This window comes from Dreissena polymorpha, chromosome 13 (genome assembly GCF_020536995.1).
Source record: "Dreissena polymorpha isolate Duluth1 chromosome 13, UMN_Dpol_1.0, whole genome shotgun sequence".
NCBI classification, from domain to species: domain Eukaryota; kingdom Metazoa; phylum Mollusca; class Bivalvia; order Myida; family Dreissenidae; genus Dreissena; species Dreissena polymorpha.
This window is the reverse complement of record NC_068367.1, coordinates 42068316-42089868: the sequence shown is the minus strand read 5'-3', so window position 1 is coordinate 42089868 and position 21553 is coordinate 42068316. Positions and strand designations below refer to the sequence as shown.

The 21553-nt window shown below is 35.4% G+C and overlaps 1 protein-coding gene across 3 annotated transcripts in view; it reads left to right on the top strand.

Annotated features, from left to right (window-relative positions):
- Nucleotides 1-3759: 3759 nt before the first annotated feature.
- LOC127856168 (dipeptidyl peptidase 4-like) overlaps nucleotides 3760-21553 on the top strand; it is a 33370-nt gene continuing 15576 nt past the window's right edge. The window contains exons 1-10 of one of the 3 annotated variants that reach the window (XM_052392220.1): nucleotides 3760-3991; nucleotides 4171-4401; nucleotides 9038-9152; nucleotides 10698-10793; nucleotides 15066-15163; nucleotides 15927-16001; nucleotides 16510-16562; nucleotides 17062-17137; nucleotides 18336-18465; nucleotides 20314-20474. In XM_052392220.1, the coding sequence (XP_052248180.1) occupies nucleotides 4315-4401; nucleotides 9038-9152; nucleotides 10698-10793; nucleotides 15066-15163; nucleotides 15927-16001; nucleotides 16510-16562; nucleotides 17062-17137; nucleotides 18336-18465; nucleotides 20314-20474 (891 nt within the window). In that variant the 5' untranslated portion in view covers nucleotides 3760-3991; nucleotides 4171-4314. Of the gene's footprint in view, nucleotides 3992-4170; nucleotides 4402-5864; nucleotides 6038-9037; nucleotides 9153-10697; nucleotides 10794-15065; nucleotides 15164-15926; nucleotides 16002-16509; nucleotides 16563-17061; nucleotides 17138-18335; nucleotides 18466-20313; nucleotides 20475-21553 lie in introns of those variants that run through there. The other 2 variants (XM_052392221.1, XM_052392222.1) reach the window with 2 other exon arrangements.

The window sequence follows — 21553 nt, the reverse complement described above, 5'->3', positions numbered from 1 at the left end:
ATACGACAATAACAACAATGGAAACCCATGGCAGCAACATATTATATTGGGGGCGAAACACTTCGTAAACGATGATTTCAAATGTCGTGAACAATCGGACTTGTGAATTGCATTCGGCGAGCAATATAGATGTTTGCAGGTCTGAAAACAGCATTCCTCACAAGGCCGATATCAAGTTACTCTTGCGTGAAGAAAAAGCTACATCAATATTTATGACATTGAAAAAATACCTCTTTAAGGATCACATGTTCGATAACTTTGTGAATTTGATGTTGATATGAATTCGTTTAATCTGTTGTTCAATATCCGACAGATGTGAAGCAATTGACAAGGCTGACAATTACCGTCGCTCTATTTTTATTGTGTATTTTAAATGGAAGCATGCTAAATGCAATAAGAGTGGATTTTAAAAAATAGCAAACAAGTGGTCGTAAATTCATGAGTGGAAACGGATTTAATTAAAAACTTACATAATACAGCGTTTAACAAGTTAAGAATGTATTGTTCAAGACAACATAAGTTAAAGAGGGTGCTAAGTGAAAACGTACATTATTGTTTCTTCGGCTTTGTTTGATTGATAACCATACATTTTTGTCCAAGTTATTTCATTTATCTATACTTAAAACATGGTCAACTAGAAATGGCGCGGCAGAGACCGACGCTTTTCCCCACGGCGCATGTTTGACCAAGGGGCAGGGTTTGTAATGGGACCATGCATATTGAGATTGACCGTATTGTCATAAGAGATGTTCAGCATCAATTTGAAGTAAATGGGTGTAGAAATGAAAAAGTTAATGTAAATAAACCTAAAACAATGAGTGAAAGTCTCTGACCCGGCCCCACCCCAAACCACATAACTTTTGACCCAAGGGTCAGATCAAAATTCCAAAAAGTGCACTGTGGCATATACGGTATGCTCATAGCTACCATGTGTGTAAGCTTCAATGTTCTAGTGCTAATAGTGTAGGAGGAGATAGTGGCCAGGACAGACGGACAGACGGACAGACGGCGGAGATAACCACATAATAGATATCAAAATCTAAACGCGCACCCTAAGTTCAAATTCAAGGTCACAGTGGTCAAAAATTTCATGCGCATGGAAAGGTCTTGACCAGATACATATGCATAACAAATAGGAAAGCAATATCTGAAGGGACACAGCAGGTATGAGCCTTTTTCGAATCGCGGTCGCAGATTTCGAAACCTGAACGCTGACCTCAAGTTCAATGGCAAGGTGACAGGGGTCAAAAATTGTATTCGCATGGAAAGGTGTTTCCCAGATACACATGCATACCAAATATGAAAGCAATATCTGAAGAGACACAGAAGTTATGAGCCTTTTTCGAATCGCGGTTGAAGATTTCGAAACCTGAAAACTGGCCCCAAGTTCAAGGTAAAAGTCACAGCGGTAAAACGTATATTCGCATGGAAAGGTGTTGTCCAGATACTCTTGCATATCAAATATAAAAGCAATATCTGAAGGGTCACAGTAGTCATGAGCCTTTTTCGAATCGCGGTCGCAGATTTCGAAACCTGAAAACTGACCAAAGTTCAAGTTCAAGCCCGAATGGGTACAACATTGTGTGCGCATGGATTGGTGTTGTCTAGATACACAATCATACCAACTATGAAAGCAATATCTGAAGGGAAACACTAGTTATGAGCCTTTTTCGAATCGCGGTCGAAGATTTCAAAACCTGAAAACTTGCCCCAACTTCAAGGTCACAGGGGTTAAAAATTGTATGCGCATGGAAAGGCCTTGTCTAGATACACATCCATACCAAATATGAAAGCAATACCTTAAGGGACACAGTAGTAATGAGCATTTTTCGAATCTTGGTCACAGATTTCGAAACCTGAAAACTGACCCCAAGTTCAAGGTCAAGGTCATAGGGGTAAAATATTGTGTGCGCATAGATAGGTGTTTTCTAGATACACTTGCATACTACATATGAAAGCAATATCTGAAGGGACACAGTAGTTATGAGCCTTTTCGAATCGCAGTCGCAGATTTCGATACCTTAAAACTGACCCAAAGTTCAAGGTAAAGGACACATGTGTAAACAATGGGTATGCGCATGGATAGGTGTTGTCTAGACACACATGCATATCAAATATGAAAGCAATATCTGAAGGGACACGGTAGTTATGAGCCCTTTTTCGAATCGCGTTCGCAGGAAAATCTCTGAACCGGCCCCACCCCAACCCCCATAACTTTTGACCCAGGGGTCAGATCAAAATTCCAAATAGTGCAGGGTCGCACATATGCTCATATCTACCATGTGTGTAAGTTTCAAGGTTCTAGTGCTTATAGTGTAGGAGGAGATAGTGGCCAGGACAGACGGACAGACAGACGGACAGACGCCGGAAATAACCACAATATCCCAACGCTTTTCAAAAAGCGTGGGAATAATGATTGCAATAATCTTGACCATAACAATTCAAATATTATTGGAACATTGGCATAATGATATGTCCAATGAAATCAAATGTTTCAGTTATTTTGGAATGATGTAGCAGCTATGTTAATCCTACTAGAATCAAACATAACACAATTTCTTCCACTCACACAATTACTTGACACAATATGATAAATACATGTAGGCGCCGGCTGTTTCGTACTTTTCTATTTGACGCAAGCAGCTCTGTACACAGGTGATATACCATAAAATATGGTTATTGACATTACTTTTGATTATTACATGTTTATAGTACTACTTGAGTTACATGTATACAACCTTATTAACTTAACATAAACTCTTACTTTGTTTATATTTACCGAAAATGTCTTGTGTGTATGCACATATACATCCGCCATTGGGCTGGACGTATAGTGTTTACAACATTTGTAAACAAACCAGACGATCGTTCGCACGCATCTCGGCATATAAACTGTTAATCGGTATACGCACAGACATTAGGGTAATTTTATTAACTCTATACCTTTTGCTGACGTTTCAAGAATCGTGTGTTTATGTTTATTTACATCGTTGCATTTGATATCGTCGTTCCTTTTAATTAGGCCAGCTGTCATATATATCATTTTTGCATCCGGTAAACAAAAAACAATTAGCAAGAAATCCGATCCCAAGCCAAGAAATCAAACGTTCCCTAATTAGAGATATTAAAATGTGCAGTGTGATTTTCGTTAAAGCTCATATAGCCTTCTTGTTTTGATTAATCCATTGGCAATGCTGTCTAATGTGGTCTTTCACACGTATTGCATAGACATTTTCATAAAGCGCAGTGTTTTCATAACTGCATCCGGTAAAATGTGTGCATGTATATTTTGCTATAGTATGTTCTTCATTTATCCGACAATTGCTCTGCCTTTGCTTTCGCAATGATTATATTTTCAAATTAATGTAGGATATTCTAGCCACCAACATTATATTTAGAATTCATTTTATATTATTTGTTTTGCTTTGAAAGACTAAAATAAATTATACAAACGAATTCATAAAACGGTTAATAGTGTTTAAGAGACGGTCGCTGTAAAGGCGTTGTTATTTGCTTTTTAAGAAGATGAATACATACTTTTTGCTTAGCGTTCGATTATAAATGAGAAAATATGCTTTTCAATTGAGTTTGTGTTTCCTCCGGTAGTCATTTGAGATCAACAGCTAATGGTTAATGCAGTTTTGTTTAATTGAACTTGGAACACATTATATAAAAAAGTTATCGAGTCGCTTTAATACCGATGTAATCATAAATCAACTCTCATCCTGGAGAGAGAGGCATTTAGCACGCGGGCATACTAACTGTACCAACTATAAAACGAACAACAGCTGCCAGGCACAAGTAGGACATAGGTCGCTACGCATCTAAACGAAGGATCTAACATTTTTCTTGAAGTGCACGTGTAATCCGACGTCTGCGTGAAGGATAGTTATTTGTTCAAAACAGTGATAAATCAAGTGTTCATTTCGGTTTCATTCTGTGCAAGTATTGCATTATCTTGGTTTTGATTTTCACTTAACGGATGTTAGATGTGGGTTGATTTATCTTTGTATTTTTATATACATCGCTTATTCAAAATCGAAAGAAGTTTATTTGTTATGATTCTCATAATTCGAAATATTTGTTTTAAGCATAATCTTAGCTGAAGCATTTGTATATAGATGCGTTTGCGTATAGAATCAAATCGAATTTTTTCATTTATTTAAAAAGCAGGTAAAATCATAGGACGTGTAATAAACTAATAGCAAAAATCTACGACCAACAAGTCATTCTGTTTGTGTATGTTTCTTATAGGAACAAATTGTGTTATAAATAAACGTATAATAAAGTATATACCTCAAAGTGTACTGAAGGATGGGAACTGAAAAAGATGTGAAATTTAGCAATGCAGTTAATGGAGAAAACTCGCAGGAACGAAGCCAAGGAAATGTAAATAGTGATGTATGTTTCTTTCCTTATGATATAATATGTATTATATGTTTTGTAATACTCATTAAGTCAATATATTCCTTCCTTTATGTAAATGTCTTAAGCAATGAAAGTAAATGATTTTATTGTTAAACTGCTTTATTTAAAATTGCAAATGATAACAGACAATTATGGACTTGCAAGCCATCAGCGTTGACTTGTGTTTAAAATTATTTCCTTTAATGAATGGGTATATACATATTTTCAGATTATCACACATATCACAAATGATGACATGTTCTATTAAAAGGATACACAACTCAATCATAACACACATGTGTTATTTAAGTATCAAACAGTTCTTGGCTCCTATTATTGCACAAACGTTATACTCGACAGTAAAGCTAAATCAAACGTAATTGAATATGTAAATGATGTTGTGTTACGTGTGCTTGAAAAGAAAAATGAAGTTGAAATGAACGTGTTCCGTTATCTTAATTAAAATCATGTCGAAACTGAAGGGATCCTTATATAATTGAATGAAACTGTGTGACTTTGTGCTAATAAATAAAGTGCATTATAAGAAGAAGACCAATGCATGGAGAGCATTATTAGAACTTGAACTATAATTAAACGTACATTACCAGTACTAGATTCGTTACATAATGTGCATTGCCAGTCAGAGAACATCGAATTAAGAGCACTGTTAGCACGGGAATCAGTACATTAAGTTCATTATCAGTAGAACTAAATTGTTAGTATGAGGATCATTAACCAGCATTAAATAAAGTGTATTATCGGTGCGATGACAATTATAATAGTCCTCGTACTGATGGCAAACTATAGTATAGGCATCAACAAATGGCAAATTGAAAAATACTTGGAAGCGGCATACAAACACAAAACACATCGCATTATCTACAGCGTTTTGTATAGTACACTATTAATTTCGCTTTGTTGTCAGTACAGTCAAGTGTTTTATAGATCGCATTAGTCAACGACTATCGTTCTCAATGAGTACGCCTGCATCGTGGATTAAAGCGACATTGCAATGGACTGCTTTTTGTAGCAAACCATCTTATGCAATATGCCTTATCGGCGAGATTCAGAGAATTTCATGGAATTGCATATGTTGAAAGTAAAAAGAGTGTTTTGGGAGTTGTTAGTAGACACAAATGACATGTTATGTTTGGCTTTATAGGATGGTCCCTTTACTCCATTTCTTCTTCACTGCATTGCAATAAAACTTAGTGTTTTTGACAAGAACAATTTTGGGTGAGTCGTTGTATTTGACATAAACAGGTCATACGCAGTATTTCGCTTCAATATATTGTATTATCGGTGACTAGAGCATTTATACGAGCATGCCTTATCTCTTAATTGTGGTTAATTTGACTGAGTATCGTTGGTGACACACTAAAGGTTGATGAGTGTGATATCGCGTGTGTCGAGCGTTCCACTCAATTAAACTTATCCTGTTTACGAGTTTACTTCCTGCTTAAGTAAATAACACTTTACAATTAAGAATGTTTTAAGTTAAACTTGCATGACGTAAAATCGCTTGCTTAATACGTGTTGGGATTTCACAAATACGAAAGGAAAACATCCGGATTGTGGTTGTGTAATGTAAATAAGCATCTTTGAAATGAAAGTTATCGAGGAACAGGAGGTATGGTTATTTGCAAGTGCTGAAGAGCTAAATGTCTTGCTTGTTTAACCCATTTATGCCTTGTGAACTCTCCCATACTTCTAAATGGGATCAATTTATTTCCAAAATTAGGGATGTCTAGTATATTTATTTCTATATAAAGAATATTTTGTTACAGAAATTCCCTTCAGCAAACAGCGCAGACCCTGATGAGACGCCGCGCGGCGTCTCATTTGGGTCTGCGCTGTTTGCCAATGCCTTTTTTTCTAGTCGTAATGCTTAAATGGGTTAAATATAAACAAACTCCGTCCAGAAGATGCTTAATTATCATTTAGGTCTCACATCACAACGGCTTTTTTTTATTTTACACATGTACACATCACTAATTGTTTGCACGCAATAGGGCTATTAGATACAACGATTATATTTTATGATACATTTAAATGCCATTGGTCCAATGCAATCAACCTTTACTATATCACTTATCAGCATAAAAATTATAGAGCACTGGAGATTACTTTATGTTTATCTTTACTGACATAGTTCCGCTTAAATATAAAGTTAAAAAGTGCAGATAAAAAATGCATATTACTCTTCGCGCGTTCTCGTTTAAATTTAACGTGCCGTTAAAGGGGCCTTTTCACAGATTTTGGCATTTTTTTAACTTATTCATTAAATGCTTTATATTGATAAATGTAAACATTGGATCGTAAAAGCTCCAGTAAAAAATCAAGAAAAAAATTAAAAAAAGGAAAAGAACATTGCCCGGAGTAGGTTTCGAACCAGTGACCCCTGGGGTCCTGCCAGAGTCCTGAAGTAAAAACGCTTTAGCCTACTGAGCTATTCCGCCGAATACACACTCGTGACGTATTTTATACCTTATATAAGTAATCTTCGTAGTTTCACAAAATTTAACGACAAAAACAGAACTCTCCAAATTATTCAATCGTTTCGCGTTGCAACGCTTTATAATTTTTAGGTTTTAAAATCGTCGAAAGATGCATATAATGGCTATATTAGAGCATGGTTAATGTTCAGTTTTACTGTTTCCTCACAAATATCATAACTAAAACGAAAACTTACGAATCTGAAACAACTTTTTTCAATTTTGTCAATTTACCAAAGCGTGAAAAGATCCCTTTAAAGGGACTCGCTTACAGATAACATAATATCGTGATAGCATAGTATGTGCATACAACGTGTTTTACAAATTATAGTAAACTATCGCCATACATAATCATACTCTAACCCTTTACAGGTCAGAATAACCACATTCCTATCTTGCATGGGCCTTAATTTTACACCGTGTAACAAAAATATGTACATTATATTACCTTTTCATTCTAATGTAGATACTGTAAAATGTTAAATATGATAAATTGAACTCATGTTTAGCTTAAGTATGACAAGTGTATATTCATATTAAGTGCTTTCGAATATCTACAAAAACAACGCAAACACAGGATACAAATCAACTTATGATAAACCATAAGCAATCGGGCACTATTAATGTCTTTAATATAACAACATGCTATAAACATTAAACCTTCTATGTACTTTATTATAATACTTTATGTCATTATGACTATCACTTTACATAAAACATGGCACCACGCTCACAAAATCTGCATCTGTGATGTGCATGTTTCAACTTAGCCATTTTATTTATACACGCCGTTTGTGTATGTTAATATCTTAATTTAAATAGGTATACAACTAATAGAAATGTCAACTTGACACTCACTAAATAGATGTTATCCTTAGTCGTCAGAAAAATGCCTCAGTTTTGGTTCTAATAGTGCGTTTGGCCGATTTCAATATGCCCGGTATGTTATAAAAAAATGTTAACACGTGTCCGTAACAGTGGCGAGCCGTTTTCTTATGAAAACAGCAAGAGCTTGTGCACACCCGAGTGTGTTTTGTCAAATTTTCTCTCAGCACATCTGTTCGTATGATTATTCTATTAAAAAGGATGTACGTCCATTACAAAGCATTTCCGCTAGAGAATGGGCCATTTTCATTATCTGTCTTTGGTGAAAACATGCTTGAAGTCTCATTACTTGTCCAATCTTTATAAACCTTTCTCAGAACATTTGTCCAAGTAATAACTCGATTATGATTCTTTAAATATCACAGCAGATTCTCAGAACAAATATGCTCTTACGCTCTAAGGTGTGCAACGGATTACAATTGACCCACTTTTGTTGTGCGCTTAGTAGTAGTTTAACCTGTTGACCATTAATCATTTGTGTATGAAACTACATTTCGGTAATCAGGGTTTACTACGGCTTACTAGCTGCTACTACAGTTAAATGTTTTGGAGATTTCGTTTAATTGTTTAATCAAAGCACTGTTAGGCTAGAAACAAACGTTGTGTTTTTTTCCAATAGCATCTCCATAAATAGGGCAGGTAGATTGGACAAACTTGTTTACGTCAACTTTTGTTGATAATACACAGTTTAGTTCTCACTCGAGTAATGATATAAGGTAATAACACATCCGAAATCATTTTGTTTCGTTCTTTAAATGTAAAAGTTAATGTTGGCAAATGATAGAATGTGGCAAAAAATGTTGAACAAAGTTTAGGGTCAGAACCAAAGATTACAGTCGGTCGGTAACGTGGAAGCTAACAACTATTTTTTACCTTATTCCGATGTTTGGTAGTTCATTCCTGGACCCGCATTAAGAACATTTACAAACACGTTTAGTTTGTGGTATCATTTGTATCATGCTGATGTTCTTCAAAAACAATTATTGAAAGCTCTATATATTGGATCTCCAGAGGGAGGAAATTATTAACACTTGATACATTCACTATTTTAGTAAATATTTTGTCAAGAAGAAGGTCTGTGGCCGAAATATTTAGAAAGTGAAAGTATTAAGTGTTTTATTATTGAAATATTTCTGCTTTGAGCATATTTTAAAAGTGATTATAATTGCTTAGTTGCGGCGAAGAAAAATTAGACAAAATTGATCATTTAAACGTATGTGCAAAGTTGACACCCTAATTTATCATTTCAGGAGCTTGTAGGTCACACCGTGCAGAAGAGAAATTGGAAGGGCATAGTGATTGCTCTGGTTGTTATCATCATCGTGTGTGCCCTGATCATCACCACAGTCATCCTCCTAACTCCAAGTGAGTGATACAAACATAACAGGTAGTTAATGTTCCCATGTCAAGTGAGTGATAACAGCTTAACAATTAATTAGTCTTCCCACTCCAAGTGAGTGATAACAACATAACACGTAGTTAGTCTCTCCACCCCGAGTAAGTGATAACCACATAACACGTAGTTTATCTCCCCACTCCGAGTGAGTGATAACAGCATAACGCTGAGTTAGTCTCCTCACTCCAAGTTAGTGCTAACAGCATAACACGTAGATAGTGTCCCCCATCCGAGTGATTGATAACAGCATTACAGGTAATTAGTGTCCCTACTCCGAGTGATTGATAACAGCATAACACGAAGGAAATCTCCAAACTCCGAGTGAGTGATAACAGTATAACACGTAGTTAGTCTCCCTTAGTAATCTTTGTTGATCAAAAGGTTCATTAAGACTTCCATTGGGCAATTTAATACATGTGTCCATTGGACGATATAATTTATTGTATTTTTTAATTTTATCGCGTTTGAACAGATTGTTTAATATAATTGATATCATTATCATACCAATTTGTATACGATGCCTAGAACTTTTGTCAGTCGCTAGATATGACGCGATAACTAGACACAATAACCAGACCTACTGCGAGGATTGACCAAATAATGGACGATTTTGAATACGGCATCTTGCCGTGATATACGTGAAGCATATACATTACATTTTGTGTTCAATACACTGTTTGCTAGGTCTGACACAAAACGCATGTATTATACTAGTCTCTTTCTAATACTCATTCTAGTTTCACATGTGGGGAATATCTGAATATCGGAGATATAAGAAATGCATTGCATAACTCACATGCCTAGTGCCAGAAAGTACCATACAACATAATGAATATCTAAACTTATGTCAGTAACTTAATTGTACCACCTTGAATGCCTTAATACAATTATTTATACGATATAAAAAAGACTTTTTACTTGTGAGAAAAGCTAAATTTAACACAAATATATGTAATGAAAATGCAAATATTTCTCATGGTCCAGGCATAATGTTAGTGTTTGATCGCTTTACCTGAATACAGTTTGTTTGCCCTTGATATGATCATAAATGTTGTAAATATCATATCCATGAAGAGTGGTCGCCAAACAACACCGGAGACTATCTTAAATTATTCCTCTAGATAGTTAACAGAAAGGTCGACAGCAATATGAGTCGCGTTCTGAGAAAACTTGGCATAATGCATGTGCGTAAAGTGTCGTCCTAGATTAGCCTGTGCAGTCCGCAGAGGCTAATCAGTGACGACACTTACCGCTTGTATGATATTTTCTGTTAAAATTAGGTCTCTTCTTAAGTAAACAAATCCAATTTAGGCGGACTGCACAGGCTATTCTGGGACGACACTTTACGCACATGCATTATGCCCAGTTTTCTCAGAACGCGACTCATATAATGAACGCAACGACATAATGGACGAACATCTGCATTATGATATGTGTATGATTACACGATAACTATTTCGATATTTTCAGCTATAATCATGTGTTTTTGAGTGTTTGTGTGTGTTCTAATACAGGAAAAAGCGATGAACCGCCGAAACCAAAGTTTACATTCGAAGACTTCATAAAGAAAAAATTTGCACCAAAAAGCTTTTCTTTCAAATGGGTAACAGGTAAGACACTTTCAGAGCTTCTGCGAAATTGACACTGGTTGAATAATAAATTGTAATAGAAATATGTGACAGATGGACTATCTTTTATTTATAAAAGACCCACTCGAGAAAAAGGGGTTTAATGCGTGTGCGTCAAGTGTCGTCCCAGTCGTCCGAAAAGGCTATGCCAGACCGCAAAGGCTGATCAGGGACGACATTTTTCGCCTATAAGGAATTTTCGCTAAGGAGATAATTCGTGTACACGAAATGTATTACACAAGCGGAAAGTGTCATCCCTGATTATCCTGTGCTGACTGCATAGGCTTATCTGTGTCGACACTCCATGCACATGTATTAAGCCAATATTTCACAGCCCGAGGCTCATATGTATTTTAACTGGTTGTTTCCTAATAACACATCGTTTGTGTAACGTGCAAACGTCAACTTGCCGAAACAAAATGTACTCAAAGTACAAACATAAAAGTCATTATCGATGCAAATAATGGATATATGTGTATTCGGTTTCACATGACCTGATCTTCAATTAAGGTATACATACATATTTTCCGACCATTTCCAAATATATAATATCCAAACATATCGTAGCACTATTGAAATTAATGCATTTTTACACTACGATGTCCGCAGAATTTCGGATGTCATTGAGCACACGTTTAAAACAAAATTCTTGAGCTCATGTTTTATATCACGTATGGTAAATTCGCACCAGACAACGCTTTTAGATAAAGGTTAAATTTTAATAATACACTACCGAAGAAATGTGTTTTAAAACCGTGAGATATGCAAGATGTGTAAAATGATTTATACGAAATATTATATTTCATTACTCTTAAATGTAGAATAAATGTTAAAAGTATACCTAACATATTTTTCTGAATACCTCAAATGACCTTAAACGGTATCACCAATTTATTTTAAAGTATCCATATTTTACTTTAAGTACGTGTAAAAGAAGTGTTGCTAATACGAACAAAAGAATGTGTGACGGCATTCCTTTATATGGAAAATAACTTTGACTGTCGCCACCTAAAAGGCCAATCAACGGTTTTGTATATCTGTTATTGTTTATAATTTGTCATTAATCTTTTAGCCGTAAAGTACATGATTTAAAAAGTCATATCGAAGCCATTATACGACAAGTTTGCGACGCTGACATGTTCGTAACTAATAGCTTTAAGAATTTTTCTTGGATCAGTAAGAAACTTAGAACTCATAGATTTACACAAAATGTAGTGCTAAATTGGTCAATGGTATCAGTCCGCGATGAAAGTAAAAAAATGTATTGCTAAATAGGTTGATGGTATCATTCCGCGATGAAAGTACACAAAAGGTAGTGCTAAATAGGTTAATGGTATCAGTTCGCGATGAAAGTACACAAAATGTAGTGCTAAATTGGTCAATGGTATTAGTACGCGATACAAATTAACTAAATTACGCATACTATTACAATTGCATTGGAGGTCGCGATAAGTAAAGGAAACGACCAATTTAATTTCGCAGTATCATATAGTTCACAGTATACTAAATAATCGTTTCATTTAGGTCTGATCTCTCTAAAAAAAAATTCATAGTTGACTCGACGGCACGTTTTAAACCTAAAGCAATTGTTCTGGTTTCATCTTTTGAAGAAGTGGTAGGGCATGAATAAGTTTCACTTCTAAATCCCTGAAATATGATAAACTTATATTATATGGGAAAACATTGCACTGAAAAAGGTTACATTCCACTAGGAAACGGCCGAAAAAAAGTTAAAAACAACAGCCGATTTTGATTTGTGTCAACAACATGGCTTACCTTTTTTAGTGCATAACTCGATTCATCTTAGAATGGCCTTTAAGAAAAGATATGATTACGGAGGTCTCTATGTGCACAATGTTGCAGTTATTTTCGATTAATGTTGTCGCTTTTACAATGAATTAGGGAAACAATTTAGTATTCTGTGACCTTAAACCATGGGGCCGCAATGTATGTAACGTTACAACAAAACATAAATTTATTTGTCAAAGTTGTGTGTTCAACAGTTATGAGGTAGAAAATTTACGATGTAGACAAATTTATGTTCGAGATTGTTTAACATATGCTAATTTATGACTTACTGTGGTGAAACAAGGATGTTTACACAACGACAGATGTATAGAAATGATCCGTAATCGGTACCGCAATAAAACGACAATGGTGTGGTCGACAATGGAGATGATTGTAAATTATCATTAACCTATCGGATTTTGTTTTATATTGTGATTTGCACATGCATTTAAATAATCTCGAAGATCCTTGTTCAGCGGCTACAGTTTTGTGGCAAACATTAACATATCTTTCTGTCACATTTTAAAAAATTAAAAAATGAATATCGTATTGCGCCTGAAGTTGTGAGACAACACTAATCCCTCGAAACACACAACGCTGGCAAAATGTATCAACAATGGAAGTCAATTTTAAATTTATTTAAATAAATGTTTTATGATTTAAAAGAGAGTATAAATACGTCAGCATAAAAGTTCATTCCAGGATACGTCTTATGTCATATAAAATCGCATGAAATAATTGTGGGGACGATTGAACTTACCGGAAAAGAAAAAAAAATGTGAAAGCGTTGCTGCGTTCCGAAGAGCGCGACTTCGGCGTCTTATATACAAGGTCGTGCAGCAGCGCGACAAAAATGATTATATCGGCTATAAAGTGGAAAAATAACCCCATTTGAAACCTCCGTGAAAAAGTAGGATTAAAAACTTCGTTTGATAACGACTTTATTAACCTAAAACGATATGAAAACAAGCCTACTCACTCTCATTTCTGTTTTATGCATAAAACTATATTTTGATGACGATATACTACGTATCTAATTAATTGCTATCAAGTGATAAAATCTCGCATTTGATTGGTTACATTTAATGAAAAGCAGAATGATCCTAAACATATAAATAAATAATGGTAATGTCTTCTGTTTACGACGATTTAAGAAACGTCTTCGGGAGTTCCGATGGTTTTGATTTTCGATTGCGCAATTTTAATTTATTGTGCGATTTCGGCGGAATTTGTTGTAAAAATTGAGAAAAGTGTCCACTTCTTGATTATAATGAATTGACACCGGCTCAGCGACTGCCTACTGCCACAATCGTAGGCACGGATGATAGCGTGTACACTAGCGTGTTATTGTCTGGTATCTCGTTGTTGTTTTTTAAATGATTGGTAAGTAAAATCCTTTGCAACGAAACGCCTACCTGCTAAAAATGTTGCCTGCATTCGCACTCACTAGTGGTAACGAACTGCGTATCGGTAAAGTTCAACCAAGCCTAAGTGTGCCTAAAGCAGGTTATGCAAGTCACAATAAAATACACTCTCATGGAACGTCCGTTATTAAAAGATATTTTAAGTTGGGGGTTTCAGGGTGCAGAATCAATGGGGTTTTCAGGGGTTTACACACGGGCTGGACAGAATGTAATCACGCCGTTAAGAATTTTATTTTTGCAACTATCTCAAGTTATTGAAATACATTTGAAAAAATCTCAATTGCATAAAAGACATTTTTTTTAACAAGAACACATGCTTATCAAATAAAGTAATTCTGACGTTTTTCACATTGCCATAAGCAGCATAAAAAATCTGTATTTTATGCACTAGTTGAAATTCTTAAAAAATTCTTAAGAAAGCTTGTTTTAAAAAGTTATTTTAAATAAGGCACCACTTACCGTCGTTTCAATTCGTAAAAGTTAAAAGGTTGAAGTCCAAAAAGTCACGTGATTCTGCACCCTGTGTTCTCCGTATCCAACAATAGTTCATTAAAATCGCAGCGGTCAGTTACCAACACGCACGTTTCCGGGGTAATCTGGTTTAATATAACTTAGTGAGCATAATTATGCCGTTAACTGAAAATTGCCATATTTAAATCAGAGGGATGGTGAGAATTGCCGTATAAACAATTGAATGACCATAACATACACAATGTATGCGGCCGGGTCGGAAATCGCAACCCCTATCCTCGGATTTGTACTCCATTCCTCTAAAAACTGAGCTAAAATGCCCGATTTAATAAAGATGAATCAATAGGTCTTATTCGCAAAACAAGCATGGTCAGCATGAAGAGTGTTGAGTTTTCAAACTTATCGCTAATTTCTTTAAAATGAAGACTCGTATGAAGTATGACCTAGTGCATGAGTGCTTACCGGTTATCCATGTGTTAGAACTATGGGTTTTGCCTTGGTCTGTCCGCTTGGCTGTTCGACACTCTTGCTATGTAATAGTTGTTGATTTGTACATGTTGTTATTTTCGAGACTCCGACGCCATTTACTACAGAAATGATGACGGCGCCGTAATACGTTACAACTGCTCAACAAACTCTTCTGCAGCAATCATGGGCAACTCGACGTTTGTAAGTAAACAAATGATTTGCAACATGGTAGTACTTGATTATAATCACAATAACACAATAAATCATGCCAGCAAGTAAAAGATTAGAGAAAACAATTGTTAAGTTTCAGCTGTTTTTTTTTCTTCGAAGACAGCAAAGCTGTATTCTATTGAAATGCAATCAATACTATTTAGTTATCCGAACGTAAGTAAGGCGTGCGTCTTTTCAGATTACACAACTGTGTACAACTACACCCACAACTACATTAACACAAACACAGGCGAAATTTAAACACTAACTATCACACATCGTGAACAATATCGCTTTGATTATGGGAAGGAGCATATAGTTATAAACCCTTTCCGTATGTCTTTTAATGTGTGTGTGTGTGTCTGTTGGGTGAGGGGGGGGGGGGGGTATTTCGTATCCGGCTCAACACCTGTCTTCCATTATGAAAATTCGGACTGTACGTTTAATTATAAATATTTTAAAAGTAAATGTTCGTGTATGGCCCATGATTTTGGCGTGTACGATAGTATTTAAAAATATGTGTTTTCTCCGACGATATCTGGTTATAATTGTTATAGCTTCAATCAAACTCACTTCACAATACTGATGAAGATCCGTGTACATCATAAGATTATGTAGTAGAACATTTTAAGAACACATACAATTGTCTCATAGCCTCATATTATATTATACGTTTACACATGACATTTGTATGTGTGAATTTCAAAAAAAAGAATAATGTGATTAAATCGTATAAGTATTAATTTTCTTTTAGAAAGAACTGGATACCTCCACGTATATGATATCTCCGGATGAAAACTATGTGCTGCTGGCGTATGATGTTCAAGCGGTAAGAAACCTTTGTCATGTCACTTGCTATTGTGAGACACATTATCGGTAAACGGACTCAATGCATGTGGGTAAAGTGGTGTCGCCCTTTATAAGCCTGTGCAGTTTATACAGGCTAATACGGGACTGCACTGTCCGCAGTTATTGATTTAATTGCTTCAAATAAGTCTATTATAAACGAAAACCCAATTTAGATGAAATTTGTGGTTAACGATAAGCCTATTCACACTGCACATGATAATCAGAGACGTCCCTTTACGCACATGCGTTGATCCCAGTATTACACACATATATATAGGGGAATATTTTTGTAATTGTAAGTATTTTGATTAGCTAACAATTAACAGTCAAATTCCATGTGTGCATTTAAAGCATAATCTGTGGTGTCAAGTAAATTGTTAACAAAGAAAAAACGCACTACATTTTTACAAAATTTTCTCATGATATTAAACGTTTTCATTGATGGATTTTTCTCTGGAATTGTCAAATAATTTCCTTCCATTTCTCAGATTTACAGACACTCAACGCGGGCAAAATATAAAGTCGTTAACCTTCATAATAGGTAAGATAATGATTATTTAAAGGAACACATTAAAGGGGGATGTATTTCTCCGTAAATTATTATATGTTTTAAGACATTTCATAGTTCATCTTTAAATACAGATATTAACCAACTGCAAATATATTAGTTAATAAGATCTATACGATAAAATAAAATGTGGAATGCCAGCACATACCTTAAAAATTGTATAATACCTCCAACGGGGTTCGAACTAACGCCTACACAAGTGTACTATATGAATGAGAATGTTGCTACACTACAGTATGGTTCTTGATAGTACGCATGCGTAATACGGCAGTTCCTATAAGTGTCCATTCTTTACATATAATAAATGTCATTTTAAAAATAACTACTGATTTTCGGCGCCTGATAAAGTGTCCCTTGTATCTTCAAACGGTTCGGTTCATCACTCTCCAGTTACTGTGTGTTCTTACTCTTATATGTTTTGAATAATATTATCAACACTGTTTGAATAACATTGGCGTACGCACCGTTTCAGAAATGAGAGCTCACTTCAGGGACCAAACGGCACAGAGTTCCAGTACGTGTCTTGGTCACCCACATATGACGGTTTGGTAAGCATTCGTCCGTCTGCACGTGTGCATATGTGTCATTCATTTTATCGAGCACTCTGTGATACCCTAGTATCTGCTAGCATGCGAACGACGTCGGACCTCGGGCATTTCCGATACAATTTGCTGTGGTCCTGTATAATGCTCGACACTGTTGGTCCTCTTGTCCTACAATCAATATATGAAACATTGTTTTTGATATAAAAAATATAACAAAACAAAGAATATGTTTAAAAAAACGAACTTGCTATATTTGCTGGTGACATAACAAACTTCAAGTGAGATAATACTAATAATTGCAAGTTTGTAATGATAACATTTAACTCTATAAAATATTTTCCATTGTTTAGTTAAAGAAAAACAAGGTCCGGTAAAGTCACTTGAGGTCCGGTAAATTTTAAAAGTGATCGGACTTCATGTCCTGAAAAATAGTTTGTCTTTCTCAACTTTCGCATGTGTTGCTATCGCCCGTACTCACCAATCCATTATTAAAAAATAAGGGATAGAATAAGTTCCACGAAAAATACTGCAGATTGGTTAAATGCGTTATGGGATATGCGATTATTTGAATCAGCTGAGTGTACGACCAGCAAAATATTCACAAATTTCACACACCTTTTTTCCACACATCTTAAAAATATATTGATTTGTAAAATGTTGTACATATATGTTATCAATTCTCGTTGTACATACATTTTTTATCGAATCGTACGGGTAAAAGAAATGCTTAATATACGTAAGTTTATTAAGTAAAATAATGTTGTTGTTTTTGTTTTCGTCGAGGTACTTCTCTGTCGAAATGGCGACAATATTGTCAGAAGTCTTCATTTCGTTTAATTGGAAACCAAAATTAAGTGAAACAATTGTTTTTCGCTGATACCTTTTCGTTATTTCACTATCTGGAATTATATGAGCCTTGTTCTCAGAAAACTGGGCTTTATGCATGTGCGTAAAGTGTCATCCAAGATTAGCCTGTGCAGTTCGCATAGGCCAATCTGGGACACTTTCCGCTTTTATGGTATTCTCCGTTTCAAGGAAGTCTTTTCTTACCGAAAATCAAGTTTAGGCTCAAAGTATCGTCCCTGATAAGCCTGTGCGGACTGAACAGGCTAATCTCGGACGACACTTTACGCACATGCATTAAGCCCAGTTTTCTCAGAACGCGGCCCATACAATAAAATCACGCCGCCTTGTGTTACAGGTATTCGTACAGAACAACGACGTCTACTACCGTCGGAGCATGAACCTGCAGGACGTGGACGCGTTCCGGGTCACTGACACAGGGGTCATGGACCAGATTTTCAACGGTGTTCCGGACTGGGTATATGAAGGTGAAGGGTCTGTGTTCAGAGATGTCATTTGACATCAGATGTTGCGACGTGTCATATATGGGCTTATTATCATAGAACCATTTGTAAAATGTGTGCCGGATTGAGTCTTTGAAGGCAAAGTGCTTAAGAGAAGAGATGCGTTTTGCATAAGATGTTGCGATGTTTGGCGGATAGCGGCAATTTATCTAAGACACGTATGTCAACGGTGTGCCTGACTGAGTTTATATTTAAGGGACCTTTTCACATATTTTGGCATGTATTGAAGTTTTTCATTAAATGCTGTATATTGATAAATGAAAACATTGGATCTAAAAAGCTCCAGTATGAAATCGAGAATACAATATAAAAAAAAAACAAAGTAACCTCAACAGGCTCGAACCAATGACCCCTGGAGTCCTGGAGTAAAAGTCTCCCATTAGACCACTCGGCCATCCGTGCTCATACAATGAGGGATGTATTGTATACTTTATATAAGCCATCATCGTAGTTTCACAAAATATAACGACGACAACAGAACTCTCCAAATTATTCAATCGTTCGCGTTGCAACGCTTTATAATGTTCAGGTTTTTAAATCGTCAAAAGATGCATATAATGGCTAGTTGTGCGCATGGTAAATGTTCAGTATTACTATTTCCTCCTAAATATCATAACTAAAATAAAAATTTGCGAATCTGAAACAACTTTTTTAATGTTGTCAATTCACCAAAACCTGAAAAGACACATGCGAAGTAAATATTCAAAGTAGAGAATGCCAGATCTGTTTGAACACGATATCCCATCTCAAACGCGAAGAAGGAATGCGAGCATTTATCATAATACCTAACCTAGATTTATTCGAGTTGCTTTTACTAACGCTTATTTTACATGTTCAACATCTTTTTTATTTTTAATGTACTGTAACAACGAGCCACTTTATTTGCATAAGAAATAGGGATCTAGTTCATAATTCATTATTCATTAATACATTTTATAATTAAAATTACAGTCGGTTTGGTATTGATTTTTATAAGATTTGCATGTACTATGTATATCTTGAAGAACTTGTATCATGTTTGTTTAGCTTTTACAACGAATGTGAAATGTTCATATTTTTTAACCGAATAAGGAATAAGAAAACATGTGGAATTTTTAGAATTCCATACTGCTTAATTGCCGCTTTAAAATCATAAGCGTTCTAAATGCAATTTGATTTTGCTTACACAGAATCGGGTTTTCTAAAAAAGACTTGCTGCCTGCACCAGGATATGTGTGCCACACGAAACGAACACGTATCTCGCAAGACTATTGCTAATATCTCAATAAATGTATAAACCTCGCTCCGAGAAAACTGAACTAAATGCATGTTCGTAAAATATCGTCCCAGGTTAGCCTGTGTGGATTGCACAGGGGCGATACTTTCCGCATAAACTAGATTTTTGATCACAATAGACTTCTTTTAAACAACCAAATTGCATAAAAACACAAAATTGTCGCCCTGATTCGCCTGTTCTGACTGCACAGGTTAATCTATGACGACACTCTACGCTCATGTATTAAGCCCGGTTTTCCCAGAGCGCGGCCCTTACATCAAACGAGTCGTGTTCTGAGAAAACTGGGCATAATGCATGTGCGTAAAGTGTCGTCCCAGATTAGCCTGTGCAAATCAGAGACGACACTTTCCGCTTTTATGACATTTTTCGTTTCAATGAAGACTCTTCTTAGCAAAAATCCAATTTAGGCAGAAAGTATCGTCCCTGATTAGCTTATGCGGACTGCACAGGCGATTCTGGGACGATTCTTTACGCGCATGCATTATGCCCAGTTTTCTCCGAACGAGACTCAAATAGAAGCTGTATACTATCTACAGAGGAGATCCTCTCTGAAGACCACGCCCTCTGGTGGTCGCCCACTGGTAGCTACTTCCTGTTTGCCTCGTTCAACGACACGCTGGTCAGGAACTACCACCTCACCTATTACGGGTCCATGACAGACCAATATGTGACGGACAAGAAACTCCTTTATCCCAAGGTGGGAACGTTCTTCAATAAATTCTTGCTCTTTACTGACATAAGTCTGTTCATAAAAACACACATTGCTGTAAGGGATGGATTGAGAAACATTCCACAATACGACCGTACAACTTTAAATAATACATTCTATACAATACACGAACCAGAAAACATCGAAATGCATTCAACACATTCGGGTCAGTGATTTTTTGTATTTATTTTTTTTAATTTTGAATCAACACCGGTTATAAACATTGAAAAATACAATGGTGTGGTAAAGGGACTGTCAACCACGACGACGAAGAAAATAAAAGTTGTAAAATACCGTATTTTTTTACAATTATTAGTTCATATTGATTAAAATATCACGACTGGTATGTTATAAGACTTTAAAAAAGTTGTTACGTTTTCATATTTTCAGTATATTCGGTAATAAATTTTACTGGGTATGTCTACAAGGTAACTACCAGTTAACTATAAATAACGTCAGTAGATTGATCATCATCGTCACGTGGTAAACCCAGGAGTGCAAATTGTGCATGCGTAGTGAATTGTATATATTTTATATATAAAATGATCAACCAACTTGCGTTATTTATAGTGTGTATATCGTTTTGTCACCTATTTTCGCGATTTACTTTCGATTTCACATCGCGAAATTTTATTACCGAATATACTGAAATTATGAACTTTTTTCAAGTAATGTAATATACATGTCGTGATATTTTTATCAATATAAACTAATAATTGTAAATAAATACGGTATTTTACAACTTTTCTTTTCTTCGTCGTCGTGGTTGATAGTCCCTTTAAGTCTTTTAACGAATGTTGATCATTGTCGTTTAACTTTTTATACTCATACTATATATTTTATTACCTAATATACTGAAATTATGAACTTTTTTCAAGTAATGTAATATACATGTCGTGATATTTTTATCAATATAAACTAATAATTGTAAATAAATACGGTATTTTACAACTTTTCTTTTCTTCGTCGTCGTGGTTGACAGTCCCTTTAAGTCTTTTAACGAATGTTGATCATAGTCGTCTAACTTTTTATACTCATACTATATATGTTTAAAAGTATTCAGAAAC